Source organism: Archocentrus centrarchus, chromosome 14 (assembly GCF_007364275.1).
Source record: "Archocentrus centrarchus isolate MPI-CPG fArcCen1 chromosome 14, fArcCen1, whole genome shotgun sequence".
Lineage (NCBI taxonomy): Eukaryota > Metazoa > Chordata > Actinopteri > Cichliformes > Cichlidae > Archocentrus > Archocentrus centrarchus.
This window is the reverse complement of record NC_044359.1, coordinates 24,063,939-24,078,487: the sequence shown is the minus strand read 5'-3', so window position 1 is coordinate 24,078,487 and position 14,549 is coordinate 24,063,939. Positions and strand designations below refer to the sequence as shown.

The 14,549-nt window shown below is 40.8% G+C and overlaps 1 protein-coding gene across 1 annotated transcript in view; it reads left to right on the top strand.

The window, feature by feature from the left end:
- The window catches only part of LOC115792050 (T-lymphoma invasion and metastasis-inducing protein 1-like), a 57,803-nt gene that overhangs the window by 22,616 nt on the left and 20,638 nt on the right, over positions 1-14,549 (top strand). The window contains exons 9-16 of the mRNA XM_030746410.1: positions 1,344-1,529; positions 4,380-4,526; positions 4,787-4,861; positions 7,610-7,780; positions 9,413-9,517; positions 11,025-11,106; positions 11,369-11,455; positions 13,791-14,003. Of these exons, the coding sequence (XP_030602270.1) occupies positions 1,344-1,529; positions 4,380-4,526; positions 4,787-4,861; positions 7,610-7,780; positions 9,413-9,517; positions 11,025-11,106; positions 11,369-11,455; positions 13,791-14,003 (1,066 nt within the window). The remainder of the gene's footprint in view (positions 1-1,343; positions 1,530-4,379; positions 4,527-4,786; positions 4,862-7,609; positions 7,781-9,412; positions 9,518-11,024; positions 11,107-11,368; positions 11,456-13,790; positions 14,004-14,549) is intronic.

Below are 14,549 nucleotides of genomic sequence, written 5' to 3'. Positions count from 1 at the left end.
ACTGTGGCATCAAAGAGGAAAATAAAGCCTCAAGCAAGGTTTATATCATTGACTGACATTTTTCAGTTGAGTCACGGTGGTGCCAAAAAAGAATAAGCTGTATCTGTATAAAAAAGAAGAACATGGTGATGCAGCACAGAGATAAATAAGTAAAAGATTAAAGAAGTGTGGAAATATAATGGCAAAATATATAGGAATTGTTACAATTATTGGCATAATTAAAATGTATCCATTTTTATATATACAGATTTACATATTAACTGTTAAGATTTTTCTACTCTTACTTCTCCTTTAGTCTTTTCACTGCTGCTTTTTCTATTCCTCGAAGAGACAAACTGTCCACTGGCTGGCTTTGTGTGAGTCTTACTGCCCAGGCTGAGCAGTCAGTGGGTGCACACATGAATCCTACTTTGTTTGGAGCTTCTTAGCATGGAAAACAGGATGGAGAGGCCACAGTGGACTTGCACAGTGTGAATGTGATAGCGGTTTTACTTAAGCAAGGAAACCCTGCTGCAAAAGCGGAGCAAGATTTGTGGAGAGGTGTCCAACAGGTTCTTTTAGCATGTGCTCAGTATGCAGAGTGAAATTCTCAGTTGAACTGTGTTTCGAAGATGTTGCCAGTGCTGAAGCAAGATTCATGTGTGCATGATTTTACTGGGCAGAAAAGCCCACTAAAACCAGTAGATTAACAGCTTGGCCCTTCTGGAAATAGCAAAAGCAACAGAAAGATGAAGGATAGAAAAAGGGAGTAAAATACTCTAAACATTACTATGTAAAAATAAAAAGAACTGTTTTAATAATTTTATACAAAATTAATGGCCTTAAAAAACTATATATATAAGTAAGTAAATTAACAAATAAATGTGAAAATATATTAAAATCCTTACAGTTGTTCTTTTATGTTTTGTTCTCTGTTTTCATATTTCCACAATTTTTTAAATATATTTATTTGCATTAATATTTCCACACTTCCACATAGATGACCACAGGAACCAATGCAAGATTAAGTCTAGTTTTGTGTTTCACTGTGAGTGTGTGTCCCCGTGTTTCACCTCCCACGGCCCACCCTGTGATACATTGCACATAGAACAGCAGGTCACCAACTAGTGGGGGTTGTGTTGGTGAGTAATACCTCTCCACAGGGGCTGCAGCACTCCCACATCTCACTTCTCCTGAAACAACCGAATAACCACCTGACACAGTATCAGTTTTTATCTTTTTTTTCTTTGTTGTTCTCATTAGAGATAAAACTGGAAAAATCTGGATCTCATCAGCAAAATTTATATTGCATAATCACAACACATGACTTTGACTTTTTGCTCTCTAATCTCTTCTGCTTATAGATCTTCTTGTGGGAGCAGAACTTGGAGAGGTTTCACATGGATCTCTTCCGTTGTCGCTGCTACCTGGCGAGTCTGCAGGGCGGCGAACCTCCCAATCCCAAACGCCTCCTGGGCTTTGCTTCACGCCCCACCAAAGTAGCCATGGGACGACTGGGCATCTTCTCTGTTTCTTCCTTCCATGCACTGGTATGGTTAAAGATGCACATGCTCATATTTTTAGTACTGGTGTCTGACTGACATGCCAGGTGTCTCTCTGATTGTAATTTTGCTCTAAAACTTAATCGGAGCTCATTAATCCAAACCTGAAAACTCTGCCTCACGTGTCTCTACATGTTCCAGTAGAGACTGCGTGAGAGGTTTCCAACTGCCGACCCTCAATAACAGCCCAGCTTGAAGAGTGGGTGTGTTTATCTGCCTGTGAGCGCCTTGTCACATACGCCTACTGAAAGCAAGGATTTCTGCTTGCCTGACAAATGTTCAAAGAAATAGATACTACATATATGCCATAGTTTATAAAACAAATGAACAAACCAGGTATTATTACAAAAACACTTTTTAAGTAGTTGAATTTAATATCAGCAAAGAAACTGTCAGTTCTTAAAGTTAATGTGTTTTAAGCATGAAAAATATTAAATTATATGAACCTGAATGACTTTGACAAGAGCCAGTTTGTGATGGCTGGGTGACTGGGTAAGATCATCACTGAAACAGCAGGACTTGCGGTGGTTTCTTAGCATGCAGATGTTGATACCTACCAAAAGTCATTACTATGGACAAAGGAGATCAGGAGAGAGGTACAACAGTGAGTGTCTACAGCCATCTGTAAAATACAGTGGACACTGTCATGGTTTGGGGCTGCATGTTGGGCAGTGGTGTCAGCAATCTTGTCAAAATTGATGGAATTATGAAGGCAGAACGTATATACAGTATCACGATAAATGTCTTGGCAAGGAGTTCATTTTTCCAGCATGACAATGATCCCCAGCACACTGCCAATGCAGTAAAACATACCTGGATAGAAAAATACACAATGGAAGACTATCAGTCATGGATTGGCCTCCCCAGGGACCGGACCTCAACATTAGAGAGAACAGAACAAAAGGGCAGCCAACATCCAAAGAAGAGCTTTGATTGTCCTTCAAGAAGCCTGGAGAACTGTTCCTGAAGACTACTTAAAGAAGTTACAGAAAGCCGGCTCAGAGAGTTCAGGCTGTGCTGAAGAATAAAGGTGGTCAAAACATATATTGACTTTTTCAGCACTCTATTTTTGTCTTGTGTTTGCACATGTGTCAATAAAGCACTTCACCTATTTCCCATTTTCCTAGCAAAATTTAGTTCAGAGCAAGCCTTCATGGCAGCTGTTTTCCCTTAGTGTTAATATGAATCATATTGGCACTCATTGTATGTTTGGACACACTTTATTGGGAATATTTTTTTGAAGCCCCCCCCCCCCGTTTTGTCCCATTTTGGCAATAGAATACAGTGGAAACTGCCTTTTTTCCAGTAGAAAGCGATGACATTTTTGATTTTCTAGTGGCTTGGTAATGTCAGAAAAAAACACCTGCATCATTTAAGTGTGGTGATGCATGTGTTTTTTATTTAGTCTCTGGGAATCATTTAAAGTACAAAAACAGCTGTGACTCCTAAACTTAAACTGAAGGGTAACTCAAGTTAAAATGTTAAAAAAAAGAAAAGAAAACTGTCTTCAGTCTGGGGACTCACTCATTTTTTTGTCTTTTATTGATAGGTACACATTCAGACTTACATAACACACCACACATTAAGATCAACCACGTGCGCACTACCCTAAAAGCCCGAGAGAAAAATGAAAGCAAAGCATTCTACCTACAAATTCTCCCTGAAAGCCAATTTATTAGCTCAGTGCTGCAGAATGTACAGAGTGAAACACAGCCTGATCCATATGCTATTGTGTATCATTCAGCTGTACGCTCTGCCTGGTATCATCCAGGAAACAAAGAGCAAAGTGGAGAGAAAAACATGGAAACCATATCTCTGTAGAGCAGTTTTATACAAGCAGGCTAACGGATATACCAAACATACACTAACATGCACACACAACATCCAGCACCGACAGTGTTTTTGTGATTGGGCGATCAATACAAACTCTTTTAGTAAGCTACCATCCCTGAGGCACTTTCCCACAAACAGGCTTAACACTCTGCCCCTTGCTCCCCCTCCTTTTACTGCCTACACCCTCACTTCCTTTGTTTGTGTCTGTCTCCCTCAGTCTCTCCTTTTCCTTCTCTGCCATATTTAATACCGCCCTTTTTTCAGTCTCACCTGCCTCTTTCACATTATTATTTTTTTCCTGTGTTCATTATCACATCCCTTCTAACTAATTTTAAATGTCATTATTGCATTGGTTAATTATTATATATGAGGCACATTTATGAGGAGAATCACATATATAGATACACGCAATGCAAAACCATATAAATTAAATTAAATAGATTAAATTAAATTAAATGCATTAACAGAGTAAAGAATTGCGCATGGCTACTAATTAATGAAATGCAAAAATATTAAAATGAACTCATTCATATTTTGCCTAAAGGGAAATATATTCAAAGTTCTTTGTCACAAATTTAATATTTCTGTTTTTTCCTTATTTTCTACAGTAGATTCTTGTATCCATGGGGTTATAACAGTATAAAGGCCTCTTGTGTGCAGCATGAGAAGATGAGTCTTAAAGGCCGCTTAAGCTATTATCTTTGAGGCGTACATGTCTGGTGAGGAGAAACTGCCACAAAAACACAGCTCTTTGTGCTGTGTGTATATACATGCAGCTGTGCACTAGTGTAAATCTAGTAAATCTGAGTTGCTTATAGTATTTGAGTGTGAATTCACCCAGAAAAGTCAAGAGACGTTTCTCTCTGCTCACGTCGTAGGTCACTGAAGACGGGATTAGAGGTTGAAAGCGTTCAGTATGTGCTGAAAATGCTTATTTCTGTGTGCTGGACTGCTTTCGTATATGTTCCATTTATGCCATGTTCTCTGCAACTATCACTGTCACAGGTGTCTGCTCGTACAGAGAGCAGCGTGAGAAGGCGGAACCAGCCCATGCCTCGCACCTTCAGTAAACGTCGAAGCCGTTTCTCCTCCCTGTGGGGTCTGGACACCACCTCCAAGAGAAAGACCAAGGGACATCCTTCAATTGACCAGGTATGGATAGTGACACTGTCCTTACCAAAGTCACTCAAAGGCCAAAAAGGCCTTCGAGTGACTTTGCAGTTATTAATGTGTAACTGAAATCTGTAAAATTGGATTTTAGTGAATAACAAAAGCAGCTACTTGCTTTCAATAATCAATACAAAATCTTATGCGTTTGCAAGTTAGAGTTGTCCTTGAAATTTCTTCTAGGTGTAGATGTAATACACGTGTTTACATGTGATTGAAATGTGTGCTGCTTTGTGTTATTGCAGGTGTTTGCTGATGGGGCGGAGCCAGGGAGAAAGTCTTTGCAGAGGATGTTTGAAGACTCCACCAGTGAAAAATCTGTAAGAGCTCAACATTATTTATGAGTAAACACCTCCATTTAGGTTAAGTTCGATACTAGTGTGTCTGCTCCTTGACATTTGTCGATGTGTTATTTTCTGTCTGCCCCACTTTTAACGTTCAGGAAGATGAGACTGACCTGCTGTTTCTGTTGAATGAGGAGTACACCTGAACATCTCCTTACAGTTTTAATTGCTTTAGCAGCTTTAAATTAAAGGCTAAAAACCAATAGTCTAGCATCAACTTGCTCCCTCTTCTGCTGTACAGTGGAATCGTTTCCCCCTCCAGCAATTAAAGGTCGTTGACAAAGATCGCATGTGTACCGTTTACAGTAATAACCTTGAAGGTCCTCCTCCCTTTCTTTGGTATTCACCACCAATCAGCAGCGCTCATGTGGCTGTGGGCCAAATTCCTTGTCATTGCTTGCCTTTCGCATAAGCCAAGAGAAAAATCACTGGAGCATCTGATGAATCTTTGTTCTTCTATAATAGGTTACGGGCTTCTTAAGACCCTGAGGCCAGCAGCATCACTAAATTTCTCCTCCTTTCACTTAACTAAGATCCTTTTGGTGCTCTGTCTCTTCACTGGGTGGGTTATCTTGGGGAAGGCACAAAATCCCAGCACCTTTATGCACCAGTGAGCATTTCTTTGAGGTCATTTTCAAGCTCTTGCTTTAATATTTTCAGACATCCACTTCTCTCCCCGATGTAGTGTGATCAGAGGAATTTGCAGACGTATAAAACTTTAAAAGCTGAGCGGATTCTCGGTGTCTCTCTCAGCATCATCAAGACTGTGCTAGAGTCTTATTTGTGTTGCATAAACGACCCTTTTCATCTTCCGCAGCGACTACGCATTCTGTAGCAGCCAACAAATTATTTGCTTCACAGTGGAGCGCCTTACATGTTTTTCTCACTACTCACTATTCAGCATCGCAGGCAGATATAATGCCATTGTTTTTATTCGCTATTCTGTTTTAATTTTGTCAGACAACATTTACAGAGCGGTGTTGACAGACTCCCTTTATTTCATTTGCTCCAGGCAATTCCATCTCTATCAGTATCAAAAAGGCTATCAGCTGGAGGGATTTTCTGTCTGCTAATTCCACAGAGACAAATTTAATCTGATATGTTCACATCATTAGTGTTCTGATGTTTCAACAAATTATGCAGACATTTGCTACCAAAGGAGTTGCTGCTTTCCCACCATCTGCGTTCTCGTGTATCTGCTGTATTGGCCACAGTTTGTCCACAATTGCAAATAATTAGCTATATCTCAAGAAAGAAAAATAGGTTACCCAAGGCGACCACATGACTGTAGTTTTCCAGCTGTGCTTCATAACTGTCTGGTTAAGGAGCAAATCTATATGAAATGTAAGGAAAAATGGCCAATTACCCACAGGTTGTACAAGGACAAGCATGTCGGCTCCATATTTTATGAGCACTGGTTAAAAAGCACCAGAGACGGGGAGAAGAGAAAAGATAGGCTCAAGTCTGAACCAAGCAGACAGAAGCTAAATCTGCAGCAATAACCCGCTCTGGCAGTGCAGGCCCCCAGTGGCAGAAAGAAAGATCAATTTTTTTTTCCCCACCCACCCACGCCAAGTTTCAGCTGGCAGCATATGGGATGACTGTAAAGAAAAGCATAAGATGTAATGTGCTTTAGTAGCAAGTGAAATAGAGCTGGAAATGCTGCATCAGTGATAAAGATTTTCCTCGGTGAATATTTCCAGCAACAGTGGTTCCAAATGTTCACATCTGATGGACTTTCCCAGCTTTAAGTCTCTGTTTGTTCTGGGGAATCCCTTTGTTAGCATAAGCTGGAAAGGAGAGTTTAGCAGGCATCCTAGAACACCCCCCCCCCCCCCCCCCCCCCCCCCCCCCATCACCACCACCCTCCAGCAGAGGCATCCTAGATAGGCCAGGAGGGGAGCCAGATGGTGCCGAGCAGGGCTGGGAGTTCAGGGAGTTGGGGGAGGTACTACTTACAGGCCCCCCAGTCTGTTGTCTGTCTGAGATAATGTGTGTGTGTCTCTGTATTTTGTTTGTGCATATGAACATGTGCCTGTGTGTGTTTGTGAATATAAAAATGTGCTGTTGCATATAGTTTACTGTGGCTGTTTTCCTCTTTGTTTCACTTTATCTCTACCACACAGATTCACACACAGACACCCACACATAGAGATACAGCCAAGGCTAAGTTCATTTCGACTGGGACCACCGGGCCTGATTGTTAACTGCCAGCAGATTGTATGGCGTGAATGAAAGATGGGGAGGAGGGAGCTGATGGAATGATGTACAGATAGGGGGAAAGGGCACCAGAAGGAGAGACAGTGATTAATGGGAGGCTGGCGTGATAGAAGAATGAAAGAATAAATGTGGATGCTGTTACCCGATAGGTGGAGATATGTTACAGACGGGGCAAATAGAAGGCAGCAAAGAGGTTGAGGTGGCTGCCAGATTGTTGGAGGTCAGACTGATGGGCTGAAAGGTTACAGACCATGCTCTAAAAAGAATAACACACCCATAAAAATGCAAGTGTAAGCACATTTGACCACAGTACAAGTCTAATCAATAAAAAAATAGTTGCATTTGTGATCAAGAAGTAAAGGAGGAATTAGATGTATTACTGAATGTCAGATTTTTGTGATTGCATTAAAGCTGTGTTGTCTATGTTTTCTGCTCTTAATGGCCACAAAGGCTGCTCAAAGGTGCATAAATCCCACTGAGTGTCTGTGTGTGTTTTATTTTCAGAAGGAGAGAGAAAACTCTGTGAAAAGTCTTCCTCAGCAAAATGTAGACAGTGATATTTGGGTTCCTGAGTACCTGAAACCCTCCTGGGTGTGTTTGCCAAACAACAAGCCTGTTCTGGTCGTCGTACAGCCTGGAGAGACAGCGCTGGAAGTCCTGAATACTGTCTGCAAGGTGAGCCATTACAGATAGCATTGCAAGTGCCGTATTGCTAGAGACATATATTCTCTATACATTAGAGAAATACATAATGCAGAGCACAGAGCATATAAGTGTGATAAACACAGATGTCACATTATGTACTTTTTAAAAAATAAATTAAAAAAGTACATAATGTCAATTTGAAGTGACAGTTTGCAAAGCATTTCTCCATCCATCCATCCATCCATCCATCCATCCATCCATCCATCCATCCATCCATCCATCCATTTTCTTCTGCTTATCCAGTTCCGGGTCATGGGGGTGCTGGAGCCTATTCCAGCTGGGCGAGAGGCAGGGTACACCCTGGACAGATTGCCAGTGTGTGGCAGGGCTAACACAGAGGAACAGGAAACCATTCACACTCACATTCACACCTGTGGACAAATTAGAATCACCAATTAACCTAACCCCACTAAATGCATGTCTTTGGACTGTGGGAGGAAACCGGAGTACCCGTGAAAACCCACACAGACACAGGGAGAACATGCAAACACAGAAAGGTCCCAGCCAGATGGTGCATTCAAACCCAGGACCTGACCAGGACCTTCTTGCTATGAGGCAACAATGCTTACCACCACATCACCGCTCTGCCTACAGCATGCGCAGCTTTAACACCTGTTATCCCGTGGACACACAAAGACACACATAGCAGTCGAGCTGCTAGGAATGCAAATAATTCACCTTAACAGCTTTTTCAAAACACATGGAATCTGAGGAAATTCCACACAGTCTGGCTGAGCGATTAGAATACCATAAGTAGTTATATGAGGATAATGAAGCCTTACCATATTACAGTCAGCTGTCAACTAACGACATCCAAAATGTGTAAAAGTCAACTCGGTGTCAGATGCACATTATCAGCGGTTCAGATACCATCTTTTTGAATGTACATATGAATTTGAGCATACCTGAGTTCTTTTGTTTCTGATGGTTCTCACAGTGTCACAGATCTTTTAATAATTTTCTTACCTTTCAGGATACATCACATATTCCTGTCACTCACAGTCCTGTCATTTCTGTTCACTTCATTTCCGTGTCTCCATAATTGGCTTCATTAAGAGACACATTGGCATAATGATGCCTAATGACGCATACGTGTATACGTGTCATAAACACGTCAGAATGAAATACAACACCAGATTCCAGGATGCGATATTCCTGCCTATAGGGGACAAGGGGACACTTCAGGGGTTTGATCAGTATGAAAATGGCTGGAATCACATGTTATGACCTTCACGGTATGTGGATCTCAACCCCTTTGAACACCTATGGGAAATTTTGGATCAGCATGTTACTGTAGATGGCATTCTCCACCACTATTATTGAGACTCAAAGTTAGGAAATATCTTTTTCAATATAGTTTTAGAGATTTGTTGAACTGATGTCAAAATGTGTTGAGATTTGAGGTATCTGTGGCAGGTGGTGGCACAACATTTTATTGACACACTGTATGTTGGTTTCTCTTTACTTTGTCACCAGTCTGTCACTGGACATTTATTCAAGGGGATATCATGAGTTATAGAGTTTAGTTTTTTTTTTTTACATTTAAATATTTACATATATGTACAAATAATATATACTTATTGTCCTTCTTGTTGCCCCCAGACCCATAAGATCGATCCCTCTGGCCACTACCTGCGTTTGAAGATCTGGGTTGACAACCAAATGCTTTATTATGTTCCTGCATTTGAAGAGGACATCTCTGATCTGGTGAGGAAATACACAATAAGCCACTTTAGAAATGACTTTTCCTCAATGATAACTGGGTGAAAATCCCAGGTTTAAATATCCATATCAGTTGTGTTATTGCAGGGTGTTATTTGGATTTGAATTCCTCTCATTCATATTTTCATTGTCAGATATGGATGAATGCTTGTGCATTTTTAATGACTTGGTGGCTGTTTTGATTTGCAATGCACACAAAATCACCAGGATGGAAACGAAGCACTACTGCATAAACTATAAATTATGCAAAGTAGCATTTCAACTCTATTGTGTGCACCACTTTGTGTGCGTCTGTTTCTTATTTATCATAAAAACGCTCACACTCATTGAAAAAGTCCCCACCACTGCATTATTCAGCTGCTGTAAACCCCAAAATGAATTCTCTTTTTGATGGTGCCTTGTAGGTGATACACTGAAATCTATTGTATAACTCGTTCTTTTCCTCAAGACCTCTTTTATCTTCCTGCTTTGATCAGTGACTCATTTCACCCGCTTTCATCCTTAGTCTATGATATTACGTTATTATTTCTCCTCAGTGAAGGCTACTACACACTGCGGACTTCTGTTCCTGTCTGTTGCTCCATACACACAGCTGTGTCTATGCTCTCGGCTTCTGTGAGGTCGGAGCCTTGTCTGAGCACCCACTCACTTCACAGGCCTGACCTGGATTTTGACCCCACAACCTTCAGACACAATTGCTCTGCTAAGGAGCCAGAATAATACATGAACCTGTTCATTGCTTATTAATATCAACAGCATGACCTTGACCTTACCTATCCCACAACATTGCTACCCATCCATTTTTCCAAATTAAAAAAAAAAAAAAAAAAAAAAAAATATATATATATCGTATTTTCCGGACTATAGAGCGCACCATACTATAAGCCGCACCTACAAATTTTTTGGAAAAAACTGGAAACGTACATATATAAGCCGCACCGGGCTATAAGCCGCTGGTATCTCCGCCGCTCTCGGTTTTCCACAATTACTCGGCACTCAGCAGAGGGGGACAGACAACCCCAAATTTGAGTTATAACAAGTCAATTCACCATTGATTCGTTCACGCCGAGCTTACGTGCAGCGGCTCTATTTCCCTCCTGTAGTGCCAGGTCGATAGCCCTCAACTTAAAAGCGGCATCATAGGAAGTTCTTTTTGTGGTTTCCATGATGAGGGAGTTTGAAAAAAATCTCTTTTGTGCCTGCTGCTAGCACTTGTTGGCGCTTTCTTCTTTGATTTCCAACTTTGACATCCCATGATTCATATCCTGCTAAAGAGCCCCCTGGTGGTTAAAGAAAAATCCACAGAAACGCTGCACCGGGCTATAAGCCGCATGGTTCAAAACGTGGGAAAAAAGTAGCGGCTTATAGTCCGAAAAATACGGTATATAAAATATATATAAAAATATATATATATATAAAATATATATATATATATATATATATACACACCTACATACATATATTAAATGTATGTTCTGTTGTGTGTTTGCAGGTCTACAAAGAGATTGAGATTTATGCCAAAAGCACCAAAGTGATCCGGTTTGACAAAGCTGAGTCCTACAACAATGGATATGGTATGCTTGTCTTTGACAATAGCCATCAGTTCCTGACACACCCATAAATTCAGTATCAAATTGATTTTCTAATGGACTTCATTTAGTCATGCTTTGCTAATGACTTAAAAGGGAATTACCCACTGAAAGCGACACATGATATTAAGTGGATTTAATCACTGTAGTTATATTGCAGCAGTTCACACTGTCAAATAGAAATATTTCAAAGATGACTTAAAGAATTAAATGAATTTCTCTGTGTTTTAACTATCTATGTCTCTAGGTTTTTCTATGGAAGTTGTAGAGGAGAATGGGGTGCAGCAGCTCCATGTTACTGAAGTAAAAGCAGGAGGACTGGCTTCAGTTAAAGGTCCATATTTTATGCATACTCTTTTAAAGTGTGAAATGTGTAATGCCTTTTACATTTAGTGTCCTGAGAGTCTACATTCAGAAATGGAAGAAAAAAACAAGCAAAAATCAAAGATAACTGTTGTTCCTGAATCCAAGTGAAATTAAAAAAAGAAGGCTGCGTAAATATTTCTCTCTTGACCTAAAATTACACACTCAAAACTCAAATACCTGAGAAACGCCTGATTCCACAGCAGTCAACATAACTCAACGTCTTTCATTTGAGAAAGACGCATGGTGGCTTAGGACTGGATAAAAAAAGGAGAAAAAAAAAAAAAGGAAAAGGCACATCCTGATTAGAAATGTGTTGTCAGAAGAAAGGAGAAAAGCTGCATCTTCATGGCTCTGATGAAGTCTTTGGATGAACATTTACTGTTGTCCACTTTGAAGTGAAGTTCATGGAGAACTCATTCACAGCTAAGAGATGCCTGAGTCAGTATAGCCACCTGACATATACCTGCAGCTATGAAAGACATATTTCACCTGCCCTGTTTTCTGAATTGGCCAATCTGGCGGTTTTAGGCGTTCATTGTGAAGGCGTGACATTTCAAAATGCCTTTTATGTATAATAATAATAATAATAATAATAATAATAAAAGACTGTTTGTAAGGTGTGAATTTGTGGCTGTTTTCTCATTCCTGAGATCTAAAACAGAATTTCTTTGTCTGCTTTGCACTGCTGGGTCTGAAGATCACCCCCCCTTTCACTGTTTGCTATCTTCTAACTGACACCCTAATGGGTTTGAGAAACATGCCGCTGCTCGGTAGATACAACACTAATGTATAGAAAATAACACGCCCCATTTCTATGCCCCAGGGTCAGACCAAGGTTACTCAAGTGTGAGATTGTGCCCTCTAGTGTATTAGCCATCTAAAAGCTGCTATCTTAGCAGGCTGCCAGCAGCCACAGAACACAGCTGAATGTGGAGGTAGAAAAATCTTGTAGCATCCATAGAGCATCTTTTTGCAGTCCGAGCACAATGTTTTCGCTGAATCAGAGTTAGGCACAGTTTTAGTAGGTTCACGTGAACACTGCGATGAGCCTGCGTGTGTGGTTTATCAACAGTGCAAAGAGTGAATGGGGAATGAAAGACATCACGCTTGAGTTTCTGCAGGGTATATGCAGAAACCAGGCCAGCACTGGACAAGGAGCCCCAAAGGGTCTTTTTCCTCTCGCTCTCTCTTGCTCTCTCTTTCACTGTAATGCCTGTTTCCCCTCCCCACACAACATCACACACACAAAGGCACATCCATGCATCGCACACAGCCAAGCATACACAGGCATACACATGCAGCAGTATATGGCCAGAGGGGTTATCGCTCTCTGCCCAATAAAGCCTCTGCTACAGCTGACACTTCACATTCCAGACAACTAGGTCATAACTTACGGCTAAATGTGTGCCTTGTGTGTCTGCACATATGTAACTGTGCGTGCAGCATTCAGTCCTCTGTGAGAGTCATGCTACATAATGTCACTGCTGTTTCTGTTAGATCAGACAATTTAAAATGAGACTGAAATAGGAAGTTAATCACATGTTCATGGGTGACTGCAGAAATAACATGTCCAAAAACCCCTTTATGTGTTGCTCGATTGTGTGCAGATGAGGCTGCTGTCAAGTCTCTAAACAGCTGTCACAGCCAATTGGGTTTATTGATAAGGTTAGCTGCTAATTGGTTTGCTGATTGAGTGCTAATTCTCAATTAACAGAACTGGGCACAGGTGCTTGAGAGGAGGAGGGGCAAGATAAGGAGCAAGGCTCAAACTGAAGCTGTGTGCTGGTGAAGTCAGTGTTTGTGTGTTCATGTGCTGTACCATGCAGAATATGTATACAGTGGGCAGGATGGGACAGGAGTAGACAGACATTGTCTGTTCCCTCTTAAATCCATTCTGTCTTGTTAGATCAGCATTTGCCTCAAGCAAGCTATCACTGAAGGATGCATTTTTTTTTGATGTACTAGAACACATTTGCATCCCAGTGCACCTGATTGGTCTCTGAGGTGCTGCTGGGAAGTACGGTGCAAAAGTTTTCTTCATGTAAGTCATTTGTAAGTGGCGCTCTTGAGTGGCCCATAGGAGTTCAGCTGTTGGTTGGGTGGTTTTTGAGTCATGAACTCACAGATAATACTTTTACTTCCTGTGCATTGTTTTAAAAATTTTCCTATAATCATTTATTTTACATTGCATTACTTTCTGAAACTGTTTCTTAGCATATTACCTGCACCATATAGTGTATAAGTAAAACTTCACTTTTTTTTTTTTTTTTTTTTTTTTTTTTTTTTTTTTTTGGGTCTCTCAGGTTTGAAAGCTGGGGATGAGATTCTGTTGCTTAATGGTAAAGCTGCATCTGCCTTCCAAAAGGATGACATAATGGCTGCATTTTCAAACCAAACCCTGACCTTGAGCGTCAGCACCCTGCCCCAGTTGGACCCTCGGGTGCTGTGCTCCTTTCCACCCCGCCGCTCTGATGCGGAGCAGGACCCAGCCACAGATATCTTCTCACAAAGCCAAGGTAAGGTTTTCTATTCTACAAAGTTGTGGATGAATTGGATAAGTTGTTGGAGTTGGCAGGTTTTATTAGTTGATATTTACATACTCCCATACATACTGATGCATACATCTCCTACTGACAAAGATGTTTAGCTTCAGCTTCTTTTTCTTTTAGTTTCAAATTCTAATTTAGGTTTGCTGATGGCCATTAAATTAGGTCAAAGGGGCTCAAGAGTAAAATTTGCTATTGATAACTTTACTTTTTTTTTTTTTGTCCTTTAATATTGGATGCATATATCTTGTGCTGGATGACGATGCACCCTCCAAAGCCCTGACTTTCTGTGGTGGAAAAAGAGAGGGTGCAGATACAGTATATCTTTTTCATGCAGTGGGTGAACATGGTGATCTGCTAATTATGCATGGATGGTGTCTGATAACTAACCTGCAGGCAGCCGCCAGCCTTCCTTTGACCTGCTCTTTTTATTTGTGCAAGGGCATCATTTGTATTCCTTATAAACCGGGGCTTGCAATGTTCAGCCTGACAAGCTGGCATTGTTTGGAACTCGGA